We start from the raw sequence: 16,969 nt of genomic DNA on the forward strand, positions 1-16,969 counted from the left end.
AATATTTAATCACCTCCAGTGGGGAGGAAAAATATAATTTTTTATAAAAAACAAAACAAAGAGTGAACAATCACACTGTTCTAGTTACAGAAAGTAAATGCTCTTAACGTTGTTGCAAACGTTGTGTCTACAGCAGCCTCTACATTGACCTTGGTCACGACAGGTGCATCATGTTTCTCTTGCCTTGAATTTAAAATTGGGAAAATTTACATGAATATCTGAATACTCGTGGGGGAAAAGAACCTAAAAGCTAATGGATGTAACTTGCATCACACACCAAAAAAAAAAAAAAAAAAAAAAAAAAATCATGTTCACGAGTCCCATATCGCAACATACTAAATAATTGCTAGAGGTTGTTAAATTTTCAACAAAGGCAGGGAGGAAATAATGGATGTATGGAAGAACAGACTGGGAAGGTTCTGACCAGGTATGATGCTGAGTGCTTGGTGTAGAAGACTCTCTTTTTTCCTTCCGTCTTTTTTCTTTGATAGAAACAAGACAAAACACAGGGCTCGGAGGGGCCCTTTGTGTCTCGGCGGGTAAATGCTTCTGCTCTTTGAAGCAGCTCTACCTTTCAGGTGTTCATTATCCTTCAAAACAAATAGCTCCTTTTACGCGGACGTCCCTCATTTGTTTAAGACAATATCGTGTAATTAAAATCTAATCAGAGAAAGGAGGGATTCCATGAATATTTAAATCTGTTTGGCTTCGGAGTCTTAATGAAATGGTAATTTATGATGGCTCCGGGCTTAATTCTAGCCAGGGAGCAAATTAACTGGATTTCCAGAGATTCCCTCAAGAAACTTCCTCTTTTTTTTCCCATTGAGTGTGCTTAACATATGGAAATATGATTAAAACATCTATTTAAAGCCCAGAGGATTAAAATGTATGTGAAACTATTTGCTAATGGGAGCTGAAGTGCAGGCACTTGTTTTTAATATCAGTGACTTCAAGGTCTAACAAAAAAACTCAGCCGAGCATAATAACCTGAATTGAAGATTTGACATGAGAGCGCCTCAACGGGAACCGTTTTTGACAAATGCTTTATCTGATAAAAGATGAGGTGAGAATACCTGATGTAAAATGAAAGCTGTTTTCATCACGGCAGCTTAGCACCCATGTAACGTGGTAAAAAATATCAAGAACAAGGCTGACTCCGAACATGAGAGACATCAAAGTGAGCTTTCTGACGCTAGACTCTGACAGCGTGCTCAGAGGTGATGGCATAACCTATAAGTAGACTGACCATTAAAGCAATTACTGAAAGGCTAGTTTGTATGTTGTCATGAGTTGCTCATTTGAATTAGCATGTTTTAGAGGAACTTTCTCCCACTTACAGCACATCAATTTCACTCATAAATGCTAAAGATAATGGTAAGGAGTTTTTACCATATAGTAGGTCATTTTCAAAAATACGACTATTTAACTGACACACACACAAGTTTATTTACCATTACAGGGACTCCTTTGACACTTATTGTTTTTATACAGAACTAGGTTAACCCTCACAGAAACTGTGTGGTTTTACTATCCTTGCGGGGACATAAAAACGTATCTAGAGCTCAGTTTAAGTTTAGCGACAGCACATTACTATTTCTCCAAACGTTTATTAAATACTGTGGCAGTGTACAAAATCAACAGCTGTTTGGTAGATGTACGTATGCAAATAAATAATTAATAAAAAATAAAAAACCATGGAGCACTTGGACAAGAGTACATGAGTAATAATAAAAGCCAATCATGTTCTCTCCTCGCATGTTAATGATTCGTTTAAAACGATGTGTGAAATCTGATTTAAGTCACATGAGGCAAAACAGAGCTGTCAAAGGAGACCCACTCGTGATGGTCCGAGTGTGAAATTGTGGCCCCAGGTTTTCAAACAGTGTAAAAGCTTCTCTTTACAGACACACAAAAGGTCTTGAACTTTCAGGTGTGGGAGATCCCAGCCAGAGACGGGCTATTATCATATCTTCCAGCTAATTCATACTATCAAAATTGTTATTATATTGAGAATTTTTGGATGAGGATACAGAACTGCTGGATGAATGTTACGAAATGTGACCTTGGGGTCTTAAGTTCTTAAGTGCATTTAAAAACATGATATTATTTGTGTCATGTTTTATGGGAATGGTTTAGTCAAGATCAAGTTTAAATGATATCAGATATTCTGAATAATGTAATGTTTTACCTTCATACAGTTTTGGTTTTGTACACTTTCTCTCTCTCTCTCAAAAATACAGCAAAACAGCAATTTATGTGAAATATAATTAAAAGGTTTTATTTTTATTTTTATGTTTTGAAAATGTAATATTTTCATGCAATATATTCAGGGCAAAGCAACTTCTGTGTCAGGATTCTTGGATGAATAGTAGGCTAAGTTGAAAAGAACAGCATTTATTTTTAAATAGTAAAGACATTTATGTTACAAAAGATTGGTCACTTTTGATCAGTTGAATGCATCCACGGTAAAGTTTCATAAATAAAATAAACAAAGTATACATCATACACTCTGAGAAAACAAATGACAACTGAAGTAGAGTATAATCAGAAGTCAAAACAGTAACTATTATCTCCTTGTTTCTAATTATTTTGCTTTGTCATGATGTTATTCAGAGTTCATTTTACATCCATTCATGTTGCTTCAAGCCACTGCTGTTTGTCCATTGTCTGTCAGCACTGCTACAATAGCTTTATTTATCTTTCCATCATCCTCATTTAGCAGACCACCCCTCCAAGCTGCAAGATAACACCACCAATAAGTGACAACTCATAGCTCTTCACGCACAACCGTTTGAAATCAGCCTCTTAAACCCTTTTTGAAAATGCATTAATGTAGTTTAATGCAAATGTTGTGCCCTTTTCTAACCATTTTAAATTTAAATTCAGAGCCCTATTTGCCTTGTCAAGTCATTACCAGCCCTGCAACATCTACTAAAAGAGCACATATAATAACAGCTGTGGAAGGATCTATGGGTATGAAATATTTATGCATTTAAAAGAGCGCTGTCAAAATAAAAGACTCATAAAGACAGATATACAAGAAACAAGTGAAGGAGAAAAAGAAGGAGTTCTGTTTTGTGAGACATGAATCCATAAGAGACTGCAAGGCTGGTTTCTTTAAGATGGAAGGAACAACAGTGCCCTCATCAGAGGAATGCGAGACAAGTAAAGGGACGGCCATCCAATACACTAATTATAACATTCTATCTTAATTTACGAACCAATATAACTATTTCTCTCTATCTCTAAATGTTAGGCAGCATGGGAACTGACAGAATCAGTCACCATTCACTTTCATTGCATCTTTTTCCACACAATAAAAGTGAATTGTAAGTGAGACTGTCTCCTTTGTGTTCCACAGTAGAAAGAAAATCATAGGCTGCGACATTGCGCTTAATAAATGATAACAGAACCTTCATTTCTGGGTGAACTATTCCTATTAATAAAGCCCATAGACCGTAAAAGAAAATAATAAGATAAAGCCAGACAAACAGGATGTACAGCGCCCTCTGATGGTTTCCATCCAAAACTACTTGTAATGACAAATTTGAAAAGCCAAACTGACAAGGTTAAGGAAAAAAAAAAAAGAAAATAAGAAAAGAAAAATTGCAGCACACACAACCACGTCTCAGTGTTGTTGTTACTCAGTTTAAAGGGAAACAAACTAATACTTACAGTGGTGCTGGATTCCCTCATTTTGAAACAAGACACTGTTAATGCATTTTCTTCATTTTCTATCTCCATTGAAAGTTTTTGAGCTTTACAGGTAAACGGAATCTCTCTCACAGCATTAAATCGGTGTACATTTATGAATCCCGTTCCATTTTATAGAGGGACTCGGACGTTTGTAAATATAGATGAAAGCGATGGAATGAAGTCCGGCGTTGTTTAAACAGCCACTTTTATTTCAGGGTCATTGGAGATTTTGGTGAATAATCACCCATAAAGGCCAGAATATGAGAATTGCTGGTAATATGAGAGGCACTCAGGAACAAATGAGCAGCGGCGCAAGGCCGCGCTATTCCTGGACGCGCGGGTCGCTCGTTTACCGGCAGCGGCAGCGCAAACCCGCCGCAGACACATATCATCTCCTCTCATCTCTGAGTGACGAGAAACGACTGGTTTCAGATGTCTAATGAGCTGTGGTCAGCTCGCATTGTGCCATTTCTAAAAAAATAAATATATATATATATTTTTTAAGTATTTTAATTGGGGTGTTTAGTCATCGTGTCACCGCAATAAAAACAAAATATTGGTGAGCAGATGTTTCTGTTTGTCCGTACAGAATTCTTTCTTAGCTAGGTGTCACATTTGTTGCACAATTTTCACTTTTCCAATATAAATTAACAATAATCATTCTAAGTGATGTATAACAAGAACTGTAAAATGTATTAGTCTGTATTATTAGCATCTAGTTTGAATAGTCCGTCATGACTGAATTTAGGGCCTTGGACTACAAGACCTGGCATTGCCAAAGAGGTCTCCAAAGATGTGTCCACGGGTCTCATGGGACCATGACCTTGGAACCAGAGTTTAAGTTGGCCTCAACAAGATCCCACCCAAGAACAACACTGAGTCAAAATGAAAGGAAACAGTTTTTTGTTACATATACAATGAATGTTTTAATAGCAATGTACAATGATATCTTCAGCTGCGTATGAGCAGAATATATCTTTTCCCACAAGACATGGACAAATGGTTGAAATACCACGAGGAATCTGTCTTTCAGATGTCCTTCCCCCCAGCGACAACAGCGTTTCTCACTTCAGCCAGATGCCTTTGTCCCCGACGTCTTCATTATAACCTTCAGCGTACTTCTTTCCTGGGAGCTAAGGAGAGATTTACATGTCACATGTTTGATTCTTTAAAGCCCAAGTGTGCAATGGCAACATTTTACAGTAACCTTTAAAGAAATGCATTGAAAATAAAATAAAGTAGTAGACTAGACACGTAATCTTTATTTGTGAGCTCCACTTCCACGTGTTCTCTCGGCTGAGGTAAAGCTCCATATGTTTCAGTGCAAGGACTGACAAGGTGGTGATAACATGAGCAGATGAAAAATCTGATGGCTGAACACGACAAGGAGCTCATCACTCCCCGAGATCAATATAACAGTGCCAGGAATCATTAATGGCCATACAAAGTGCTTCTGTCACCCACTCCAGAAGTCTATCTGTCTCCTGATTTTATAATGCTACACATATCACTGAATGTCCTCAGGTGACACTGCTGCTTTGTGAAAACACTCAATCATTATGCAGGCACCAGTTGGGACACTGTTAGGGCTCCTGGACAGAATAACTTGTACACAAATGTATCTGGCAAAAACATAATTTAAGGACGATCTATCAACACTGAGACACCCAAAGCATCACTGCTCCATTCTCTCTAACAAATTTAGTTAATGTCACCTGTCATTACTGATAAAATAAGAAGAATAGCTAATTAAGTTCATACATAGTTGCACATGGACAGAATATGATTTTAAACAGATGCAACCCATTACATGTGGTCTATGATCAGTCTTTTACATTTATTGGCACAGTGGAGGGCACTTACCGATTTGAAAGCGTAGTAGGCAGAATCAAACTCATGAGCACCGACTGTGACTTCTGGAAGATATCTGGGGATGCAGGTCATGTTGGCTACTTTTTGCTTGTCCTCCACACTAGTGAATAGGGGAAAATGGGAGAAAAGGCGAATTTGCTTTCATTTTCTTTGAACCGCTAGAGGGCAAACACTTACACAACCTTTCTTTCTCTTCTTTTCACTATATACACAAGCAAATGTTTCTGATTCTTGAAGTGGCAGCAATGCAAAGTTTATTCTGCCCAAAACTGAAATAATATATTTTTTATGTTTTTATATATGTTTTTCAGTACTGTTCAAAGTAATTCAATGTATATACCGTATTTTCCGGACTTTAAGTCGCACTTTTTTCATAGTTTGGCTGGTCCTGTGACTTCTAGTCAGGTGCGACTTATCAAAATTAATTTGACATGAACCAAGACAAAACATTACCGTCTACAGCCGCGAGAAGACAGAGTGCCCTCTCACGGCTGTAGATGGTAATGTTTTTTCTTGGTTCTTGGTTCTTGGTTCTAAATAAATGCGACTTCTATATGTTTTTTTCCTCGTCACAATGTATCTTTGGACTGATGCGACTAATACTCAAGTGCGACTTATAGTCCGAAAAATACGGTTTTTACCTTATTAAAAAACGGTTAAAGTATTGTACTTACTGTTACTGCTTAAGACACAATAATTAAGAAAACAAACAGCTGGCTCACTTTTCCATTTACTAACATGACATGCTTCGATTCAGATGGTTGGTATCATTTATTATATTGGAAATCATAATTTAATAAAAAATAAAAATTTAAAATTAATTATATAATAAAAAAAAAATAATAATGTGACCCCTGGATCACTAAACCAGTCATAAAGGACAATTTTATGAAATTCAGATTCAAACATCTGAAAGATATAACTATATGAATATATGAAATCTAAGGGTGCAAAAAAATAAATATTGAGAAAATCGCCAAATGAGAAAGTGGTCTAAATGAAGTTCTTAGCAATGCATATACCTAATCAAAAATTCTGTTAAGATATATTTACGGTTGGAAATTTACAATATATCTTCATGGAACAAGATCTTTACTTAATATCCTAATGATTTTTAGCGAAAAGAAAAATCTATCATTTTGACCCATACAATGAATTGATAGCTTTTGCTACAGATATACCTGGTGATTGGTTATTACTGGTTTTATGGTCCAGGGTCACACACACACACACACATCTATATATATATATATATATATATATATATAGTTAAAGAATTAAAGCAAGTATGGATAATATCAACAGAGATTTATTCAATGTCTTTGATGTTGCCAACCAAAACTAAATGACAATAATTCCAGCCAGCACAAGTAACAGTCTGCAGAAGAAAATAGTGAAATGGAAATAAATCAAGTACTCACAACATTCGCATATGGTGGAAAGTGACGTCATCTTGCTCCAGCCATGGGCCCTTCTCAAACTTGAGGTACTCGATATCCTCCACAACCTGAAAAGGAAAAATAGAGTGAGAGCAGTGAAATTTGCCAGCCTCAATGTCCTCCATATACAGGTTCGATCCTTACCCTTTCAATGTCCTGGGCTTGGGTTGTGTCATACGCAAGAACCTCTGCCTCTTCACTGAAAATCAAACACAAGATTTTAAAACTAAAACTGAAAACTTGTTTGATATACTCACATCACCAGATTAACCACCTGCTTTTAACTTTGTCAAATTAAAAGAAAACAATAACTCATAATTCTATAAGAAAAATGTTTAATACTATAAAACAAACATTAAAATACTCATATCAATGCATATATATGACCTGATTTTAGGAAGGAAGTTCTTCTTGTACGCAGTCTCAATCTTCTTCAGGTAGCTTAAAGGAACATTCTGGAGGTATGACTGTGTAAGGCGAAAAATTTTTTTAATTCACTCATGTCCTGTTGGCCATTCAGTCACCATTTTATCATCATCTCTTCTTGCATTCATCAAAATCTCCTGAAATATTAAATTCTTTACTCATTGCCCTTATTACTCAAAGCGGAGATAGTTTTAGCATGAAAACTGAAATAGAAAAATCGCTTCATAACTTGTTTGAATATATATATATATATATATATATATATATATATATATATATATATATATATATATATATATATATATATATATATAGTATTAAAATATTTTTTTGACAAACAAAAATATAAACATTTTCTAATTTGTTTCCCCAATGATATGTATATAAAAAGCTTTCAAGTGGCAAAAGAATCAAGATATAGTTAAGAAATTATTTTGTGTTCTTCTTTTTGTACATTAAAATCAAAAGATTAATTATTCCTCACGCAAACCTTTCCTGATGCCTTGAGATTTTTCTGGACCTCTTCAGCAGGAACGTCCACATAGATGACCAGATGAGGAGGAAGAAACTCAGAGATACTGATGCCCTTAACCTCATTATAGTGATCCACACCTGCAGAATAGCATCATATGCGATACATCCTTTTCATTTCAATAAACAACTCTGCTGTAATATGACCACCAGCCTTTTTTCACTATTTACATTATTTCACATTATGAGTTTCGGACATAATCACTCACACTGCTTTCGGATGAAGCCTTCTTTGAACATGGCCTCCAAAAATACAATGTCACTAAATGGAGAGCGTTCCAGAATAACTCCCTGTCCTGAGAAAGGGAAAGAGAAAATATGCTTGTGCTTTATGGTTTTGATTTTTAATCACGACGACAAACTGTTTGTTATTCAAGTGAACAGCTATGGGGTATCAAACAGGTGTGTTTTACCTGTAGAGAGCAGGTGTTCAACGGCATCAGAGTACTGCAGCAGCCTCATGAGGTACATCCAACACTGCAGGCGGTAAGAGTTACCATCACTGGCTTTGGGCTCCAGGTAAAACTTCTCCAGACTGCAGTTTCCATTAAAAGCCTTATCTAGAGGAACTTTCTCCTTTGTCATTTTGTCAACATAGTGTGTGTCTGGCTCTGGCATGTACAGCATTCCTGATGAGAGACACATTTAATCATTTTATTTTACATACACAAACAAACAGACACACAAGCACTTAACATACATAAAATATATTTTTTAAAAACAGATATAGCCAGATATTATCATACCCAGTTTGTCTGCCAATTTTTGTGCAAGCACTCCCTTTCCAGATGCCAAGTTGCCATCAATGGAAATGATCTTGCTGTTTTCCTTGAAGCGGGGGGTTGTCCTCTCCCCCAGAGCATAAGCCCACCAGCCATAGCGCAGGTTTCTGACAGCACTTGTGTGGATTTGAGCCTAAAGGGTATAAAATGTCCTGTTATATTTTACTGCAAATACGGTAGTTTGATAGCGTACACATAGTCATGATCAGCTACAATCTCTCTATTCATAGTGTCAAGCCATTAGTAATCGCTGACACGCTTTGTCAATACAAAACAACAAAACCGTTTGTTTTGACAGAACTACTGTGAGCTGCATACGGAGTTTTCATTGTTATATAGGCCTACCAAACATACGAACAATCTAATGTATCAATGTGACAGTAATTCGTGTTTTTCACAGCTGTAGTTTTCATGTTGTCCTTCAGTCTGGACTACATGAGGCCCGACCGAGCAGATCAACGTTTCATCTGGAGTGTAGAGGCTGTTTATCAATCTTACCGTCGCTACAGGCGATAATGCTTTCCAAGTGGCAGTACCTGAGGGCACAACCAGCCGAAATAACCGCAACGCCATCGCGAAACTTCACAAACTCCGCTGAGTCTGACAGTCCTCAATGTCGCCGAAGGATCTCTGCGTCGCGTCGCGGGTGTTTTGCGTCATCGGTGCGTCATGTGGTTTCTTAAAGTTGACATTTGACAAAGGCCCTGGCCAAAATGAAAGGAATAAGTAACTGAAGTCTTTTAATTTGATAAATACATGATTTCTTATATGTTATTTGGTTTTGTGTGTGTCGTCGCATGATTGTATTGACGTTTCAAAAATAGTAGACTTAGACGTCTCCTTGAAGCTTTTTGTGTTACTGAAAAAAAAAAAAATGTATTGTATTACCGGTACTGCTATTTTGCAAGCCCAGCACCAGCATTGAGATGCAAGGTGTGGACTATGCTTTACTATTTGAATATATAGATTTATGGTCATTAAAAAAAAAAATATATATATATATATATATATATTTATATATATATATATATATATATATATATATATATATATATATATTAGATTTGTTATATATTTGTTATATATTTGTTTTCCTCATAACTGATTTTGTAGGATTTTTTTTTTATGATTTTGTACATTTTATAACAAAAGTGGCAAGTAACTACTGATAATTTTTAATGGCTTAATGTAAATTTTTCTATAATTCTTGAAAAATAAATTTTCTTGTGATTAAATATTCGATATAATGCATTTTATTAACGTTATAAAATGTATAGCTCAAGGCGAGCTTTGTTTGTTTTTGGCAAAGTCGGTGACTCAATATTTATCGTCTCTCAATCCGTTTTACAGTCAAGTTAAAAACACGCCTTTTCTGTTGTCTTCTTTTTAAAGAACTTCAAAAGATGCACCTGAACCATTTAGCGCGAAAACTTGCTTCCGCCTGCGAGTAGCTTGCAGTACCGAATTCAAAACAAAAATTAAATAATGCACATTTTTTTTCTAAAGAGGATGGTTAGGGGGATTGTGGTTTTACCAAGGGGATGTTCTTGTCATTTTATTTATTTCAACCGGGCCCCATCCCCTCTATTCGAGCCCTGCATGTATGTGTATGGATGTGTAAGCGTGTATCATCATAAACTGTAAAAAAAAAAAAAAAGGTTGAAAGTTCAGTGAATGCGGCTCAGTTTTTACTGCCAGCAGAAGTCAGTAGAGGCTACTGTGACGTTTAAACCTACATAAACGCGGCTAGGCGAAGAAGAATAGGCTGTTGCCATAGTTACTGTTGTTAGCTGGAGCAGATTTGTTGTTGGCTAATTTTGGAGCTAGTTGTGTTGATGCCGTTGGCGTCAGTTGTGTCACTGTTTTCTACCTTGAGGAAAAGCTGATCAAATATACACAAAAGCGTTTTATTTCTGCTCTGATTTGGATCGGTAACTACGTTAAGTTACATGTATTTATTTATTATTGTCTTTAATGCTGTTGACTCTTGTGTTTTGAATGACCGACAGATTACTCCGGTTCACAGATTTAATGGCTCTGACACATCGCCAACCACCTGCTTTGGCAGGATTTCTTAAAGTATTCTTACCACAGAAAATCGTGTTAGCAATCATTTTCAGGGCACACTTCTTTCCATTCTCCAAGCAAGGCGTTTGATCAGTGTTTAACGTTATCCTTTATTATTATAGGTAACGTTACATGTTAATGTTTAGCATTTAAGTAATCGGTTATGAAACAGACAGACGTTAGACCTTTTTATGTCGCTCAAAATCCCTAATCACTAAGCACAAATGTCTAAAACTATTCATAATGTCGTTTCTTATATATATATATTATTATTCATACTTTATCTTATATGATCCTGTTTGTATGCTGTAACGTCACTCATCTTCTCTGCTCTGCCTCTTCTCATAAAACAGTTTTGTTCACTATTATTCCTAGCCTTTATGAGCAATTCAGTCATATGTGTCTATATTGATTTTTCTGTTAGACACTAGAGGACAGAAGATGTCAGGAGATCTTGTAGCTGTGTGGGACGTGGCTTTGAGCGACGGTGTGCACAGGATTGAATTTGAACATGGCACAACCACAGGAAAACGGGTCATTTACATCGATGGAAAGGTACGAATTACTAGCCCTAGTACAAAAAGCTGACACTCAGGAAAATACTTGGTCAAGTTCAGTATATGTAATTCATTAAATAAAGTCTATGTAGTCTATCCGAGCAGCTGAGTCCTTAGCCATCTTCAAGAATCGGCTTAAAACCAATCTCTTCCATCTTTATTTGACCCTCTAACTTTAGCACTCACTATTCTAATTCTAATTCAGTAGCCAGGCAGGGCCAGTGATTAGTTATGCCGTTTTAAATCTGTATTCCAGAGAGCTGTGTAATTATAATATAATATTGTAATTATATATATATTTTTTTTTCTCCATTAGTTGATGATTTTAGTGTTTTAGAAATATTTGACATGAGTATTTTCATTATAATGATGGGAAAATAAGTGCCGAAGCCTCACAGGCTTGTTCATAACTGTCCCAGGAAGTCATAAGGAGAGATTGGATGTTCAAACTGGTTGGAAAGGAGACTTTTCATGTGGGTGGTACAAATACAAAGGCCACTATTAACATAGATGCAGTGAGCGGCTTTGCATATGAATACACTCTCGAGATAAATGGACAGAGCCTGAAGAAGTACATGGAGAATCGCTCCAAAGTTAGCAGCACATGGCTCCTCAACCTCGATGGCATCGACTGCAGAGTGGTTCTGGGTAAGAAATACAGGTTCCTCAAATAAATATGTGATTTGATTAGTCAGTGATGAAGTTTTGCCTCTCGTTCCCCCAACCTGTATTTAACTAGAATGTAGAATACAAATGCAAGGATTCATTTTGTGTTCACTGGTATAAGTATACCAATGAGCACAACAAATAACACAATCTGTTATTTTGTCCTTATAGACAGTACAGCTGCTCTCTGAAATGCTGAAAGCCTTTCTTCACTTAACCTGCACAGCAGTAATGATAGATTAACTCTAGGTTGAATGAAGGTTAAAAAAATATTACAAATCACTTTAAGTAATTAGTGCAGGAGCAGCTTATCTAGTAATAAAACACACGTTTTGTTAACCTCATAGCGGCGCCAGTGAGCAGATATCAAGCTTTACTGAAAGAAAATCAGAGAAATCCCCATTTTTCACATGAATAATTTAAGCATTGTGCAATTAATTCCTCCCAGTTGCATGTTTTTAATATATAATTTGACTATGATAACATCATGGATTATTCAAATTAAAACATTTTTTTGTGTACCAGTTTGGACACCTGCCACTTAGGTTAACCATTACCTGCGGTCATTTGGCTTATGCTTTTAAATAATAATAAAAGTACAGTTAGAGTATTTCATAACTGACTACTAATGTGACTGAAAAGACAAGTCAAGTGCCAACAAGAAAAGCTCAGCACAAGACAAAAGAATGTAATCGCAATGGCAGACACACATTGGATAATGCTGAGATCCTAGATTTACAGTAAATCACAGATCAGAGCACTAAATGTGAGTCAGTGAGACTAGTCTGGTACAGTAGGATTTATATTGATGTTTTTATCTTTATCACTCATGCTGCAACCTGCTAATTGATCACTTATAAACTCTTCCGTTCTCAACAGAGAAAGATACCATGGATATATGGTGCAATGGACAGAAAATGGAAACGGCTGTAAGTCCAGCAATTACTTTATGCATTGATATTAATTTGCTAAACTTTATTTAAATTAAATTAAATTTAAATAAAATGTATGCATTTAACAGACGCTTTTATCCAAAGCGACTTACAGTGCATATTTTACTTAATATTTATTTATGTCATGAACTAACCATGAACAATATTTGTTAAGCATTTATTAATCTACTTTAATGTTGATTTCTGATTTCCATTTACATTTTTCTTCGTATTTTTTAACAGTTCAAGTTGTATAAATTAACATTAGGTAATGATTTATGAATGAACATAAGTTAGCAATAAACATTATATTTATTAACTTTATTACAAAAAAAATTTATAACTTAATATGAGCCTAAAATGATAAATGCTATAAACATTCTTGTTCATTGTTAGTTTATTATATCCAAAGCATTAACTATGCTAACAAATCAAACTTTAATGTAAAGTCTTAATATTTTTTATTATAATTCATTATTTTCTTATGTACATGTAAGAAATGATAACAATGCCCACCCAGGTCTAGTAGATGTGGTCACAGCCCTACTGAACATACCTTTTCCACAACATATGTGACTACCATAACTACCATTCATTCAGGAGTAAAACATGTCTTTCTCCCTCAGGGTGAGTTTGTTGATGACGGCACAGAGACACACTTCACTCTGGGTGACCATGACTGCTGCATCAAGGCAGTGAGCAGCGGCAAGAGACGAGATGGCATCATTCACACGCTGCTGTTGGATGGCATGGAAATCTCAGAGTCAGAGTGATCTTTGTGAATGAGTGTGTGCGGATTATCCATCCTTATGAAAAGTGCGTAATGTATACATGGAAGTTGGGACAGTATGTGCTCATTTGTGACCGCAGGTAAGCTTGTGCTGGTTCAGTAATGGATTATTTTGAGGCAAAAGAGAAAAACGTGTCTTGCAAATGCATAGTTTATGTTGCTATATACCTCACATAGCATCAGTGGATAATTGTTTTAACCCCTACAAATGGTTAATTTCTTAAAGGGGTGGTTGACTTTTTTTCCCCATTTATTTTGATTTGATTAACATATGTTAATGCTTTGTTTAAAAAACACACACACACACACACACATATATATATATATATATATATATATATATATATATATATATATATATATATATACAGTGGGGATCGAAAGTTTGGGCACCCCTTGCAGAATCTGTGAAAATATGAGTAATTTTCAAAAAATAAGAGAGATCATACTAAATGCATGTTATATTTTATTTAGTACTGTCCTGAGTAAGATATTGTACATAAAAGATATAAACATTTAGTCCACAAGACAAAAGAATTGCTGAAATTATTAAAATAACCCCACTCAAAAGTTTGGGAACCCTTGGTTCTTAGTACTGTGTGTGGTCACCTGATGATCCACGACTGTCTTTCTGTTTTGTGATGGTTGTTCATGAGTCCCTTGTTTGTTCTGAACAGTTAAACTGAGAACTGTTCTTCAGAAAAATCTTTAAGGTCCTGCAGATTCTTCAGTTTTCCAGCATCTTTGCATATTTGATCCCTTTCCAGCAGTGACTGTATGATTTTGAGATACATCTTTTCAGACTGAGGACATTTGAGGGACTCAAACACAACTATTTAAAAAGATTCAAACATTCACTGATGCTCCAGAAGGAAACAAGATGCATTAAGAGCTGGGAGGTGAAAACTTTTGGAATTTGAAGATCAATGTAAATTGTACTTAATTTGTGTACCGGGAAACAAGTATCTTCTGTTGCTTACGAAGGGCAGAACTAAATGGAAAACAATTATATTTCAACAAAATAAGACAAATTTGGCCATCTTCATCGTGTTCAAAAGTTTTCACCCCCCAGCTCTTAATGCATCTTGTTTCCTTCTGGAGCATCAGTGAATGTTTGAATCTTTTTAAATAGTTGTGTTTGAGTCCCTCAAATGTCCTCAGTCTGAAAAGATGTATCTCAAAATCATAAAGTCACTGCTGGAAAGGGTTCAAATATGCAAAGAATACTGAAAAGTGAAGAATCTGCAGGACCTTTTCTGAAGAACGCTGCTCAGTTTAACTGTTCAGAACAAACAAGGGACTCATGCACAACCATTACAAAACAGAAAAACAGTCGAGGATCATAAGGTAACAGAACACAGTACTAAGAACCAAGGGTTCCCAAACTTTTGAGTGGGGTTATTTTAATAATTTCAGCAATTCTTTTGGTCTTTTAGTCTTGTGGACTAAATGTTAATATCTTTTATGCACAATATCTTACTCAGGACAGTACTAAATAAAAAATAACATGCATTTAGTATGATCTCTCTTATTTTTTGAAAATTACTCATATTTTCACAGATTCTGCAAGGGGTGCCCAAACTTTCGATCCCCACTGTATATATATATATATATATATATATATATTTGTATATATATATATATATATATATATATATATATATATATATATATTTGTATATATATATATATATATATATATATATATATATATATATATATATATATATATATATATATATATATATATATATATTTGTATATATATATTATTTACCTTTATTTTACACAACTCTGTAACCTCCTTTGAACGCTAAAATTGTTTTTATGAAGCCCCTCACTCAGTAATAAACAATGGGTTCAGATTGGTCAGCTGGCCTAGTGTGTTGTGATTTGCTAGACTGCCTAGTGCACGTCTAAATATCCCGGCCCTCACCTCAGTGGCATGTGCCCTGGTTGTATTGTAAACAATAGCGGCGTTAATATTGCTTATCAGTTTGAGCCCAATTGAGATGCAAAGGATATTAGTGAAGAGGATCACGCAGAACCTGTGCAAGTGCACGTCTCTTAACAGTATGTTTTTTATTTGTTGTTGTCTCTACTTTTAGATACGCTGTTGTTTGTAAATGCTACTGCATCTGTTGGCTTCTAAAATAAAGTTTTATCCTGATTAAAGCTTTAATACAGTACAGCAATTGTACGCGCGTCCATGTATAATGCTTCTCATAACTGAGTGTGAATGTGAAAAAATATCTGTCTTTCTATTAGGGCTGGGCGATATATCTAACGATATGATCATGCACATTTAGTCAGTAAATCGGGTTCCATGATTACCGCTAAATCGGGATCACCTGCTTTTAAATGGAGTGGCATTTAATAGACAAAGCCGTAGATCACTGACAAGCTACTTAATTTCGCGTTCATTATTGCAGATGAATCTCCTTCAATAATTAATTGGTACACAGTTTACTGGCGCTGACGAGCTGATGATCAGGTGTGAGCGAGAGAGAAATGCAGAGCATGGGACACGAGTAGCTTTAGAACATTGATTTTGAAACTTGTGAATCCATTAGAATCGTTAGAAGACAGAATTGTGATTCGTATATGAATACATTTTTTCGTGACAGTATGGCAAACACTCTTCCTCTTCTCTAAAGGAGTGCAACATGGCCTCGCCCCCCCTCCATTGCATGTTCCCGGGCTGGGGTTATATCAATTTCTGGGTTTGTGATGTCACAAACCCGGAAAGTAGCTTGTTATAGTCCCTTCGAGCAGTTTTGTAAACATTAAACTTACATAAATTTAAAAGACAATAACTGTTTGCATTGAACCTTCAGCGTTGTAACGGATATTATGCTCAAACAGGAACTCTACACAGCAACTAATATTAAAAAAGGGAAATTGCAATCAACCACCCCTTTAATTTATAAAAGTGATGTCAAGGTTTTTATAATCTGCAATTCTCACAGTAATGTTATCTGTGGCACAGAAAGATGTGAGGAGCCCTGAAACATTACTGGATAGTTTGATATTATGGGTATGTCAGGTCTAGACAAGATGATGTCAAATTGTTTTATTGTTTGTGCGTTAGCACAATCATGTTCTCAAAAGCATGGTGGTCTAGTGGTCAAAAAGTGAATTAAATGTGAACGTGTACTTGTTTAGAGTATTTGGTCCAGAATCTGATCCGATTTGATCAGCCACAGACTCA

The 16,969-nt window shown here is 35.6% G+C and overlaps 2 protein-coding genes across 3 annotated transcripts; one reads left to right on the forward strand and one right to left on the reverse strand.

Moving 5' to 3' along the window:
• Positions 1–4,583: 4,583 nt before the first annotated feature.
• Positions 4,584–9,420, reverse strand: LOC113108659 (NADH dehydrogenase [ubiquinone] 1 alpha subcomplex subunit 10, mitochondrial-like). Its single transcript, XM_026271919.1, has 10 exons — positions 9,245–9,420; positions 8,711–8,879; positions 8,378–8,593; positions 8,174–8,260; positions 7,924–8,045; positions 7,395–7,474; positions 7,152–7,206; positions 6,990–7,075; positions 5,560–5,668; positions 4,584–4,829 (listed from the first exon to the last, which is right to left on the reverse strand). The coding sequence occupies exons 1-10, from the start codon at positions 9,317–9,319 to the stop codon at positions 4,761–4,763; spliced, it is 1,068 nt and encodes a 355-aa protein (XP_026127704.1). The 5' UTR covers positions 9,320–9,420; the 3' UTR covers positions 4,584–4,760.
• A 1,099-nt stretch (positions 9,421–10,519) lies between these two features.
• Positions 10,520–14,060, forward strand: LOC113108660 (fas apoptotic inhibitory molecule 1-like). 2 transcript variants are annotated; one of them, XM_026271920.1, is made up of 5 exons: positions 10,520–10,677; positions 11,238–11,368; positions 11,790–12,018; positions 12,916–12,965; positions 13,595–14,060. In XM_026271920.1, the coding sequence occupies exons 2-5, from the start codon at positions 11,255–11,257 to the stop codon at positions 13,739–13,741; spliced, it is 540 nt and encodes a 179-aa protein (XP_026127705.1). In that variant the 5' UTR covers positions 10,520–10,677; positions 11,238–11,254; the 3' UTR covers positions 13,742–14,060. The 2 variants fall into 2 exon arrangements, with proteins under 2 accessions (XP_026127705.1, XP_026127706.1); XM_026271921.1 differs by having other exon boundaries at positions 10,561–10,697.
• Positions 14,061–16,969: the final 2,909 nt, after the last annotated feature.

This window comes from Carassius auratus, chromosome 9 (assembly GCF_003368295.1).
Source record: "Carassius auratus strain Wakin chromosome 9, ASM336829v1, whole genome shotgun sequence".
NCBI lineage: Eukaryota > Metazoa > Chordata > Actinopteri > Cypriniformes > Cyprinidae > Carassius > Carassius auratus.

What these genes read in the sequence shown, in the direction of transcription:
- LOC113108660 (XM_026271920.1), top strand. Translation starts at nt 11,255, where the DNA reads ATGTCAGGAGATCTTGTAGCTGTGTGGGACGTGGCTTTGAGCGACGGT. An exon ending in CGACTGCAGAGTGGTTCTGG is followed by an intron (nt 12,019 to 12,915) that starts GTAAGAAATACA and finishes CGTTCTCAACAG; the next exon opens with AGAAAGATACCATGGATATA. An exon ending in GACAGAAAATGGAAACGGCT is followed by an intron (nt 12,966 to 13,594) that starts GTAAGTCCAGCA and finishes TTTCTCCCTCAG; the next exon opens with GGTGAGTTTGTTGATGACGG.
- LOC113108659 (XM_026271919.1), bottom strand. Translation starts at nt 9,319, where the DNA reads ATGGCGTTGCGGTTATTTCGGCTGGTTGTGCCCTCAGGTACTGCCACT. An exon ending in AAAATTGGCAGACAAACTGG is followed by an intron (nt 8,594 to 8,710) that starts GTATGATAATAT and finishes GTCTCTCATCAG; the next exon opens with GAATGCTGTACATGCCAGAG. An exon ending in AACTTCCTTCCTAAAATCAG is followed by an intron (nt 7,207 to 7,394) that starts GTCATATATATG and finishes TTTGATTTTCAG; the next exon opens with TGAAGAGGCAGAGGTTCTTG.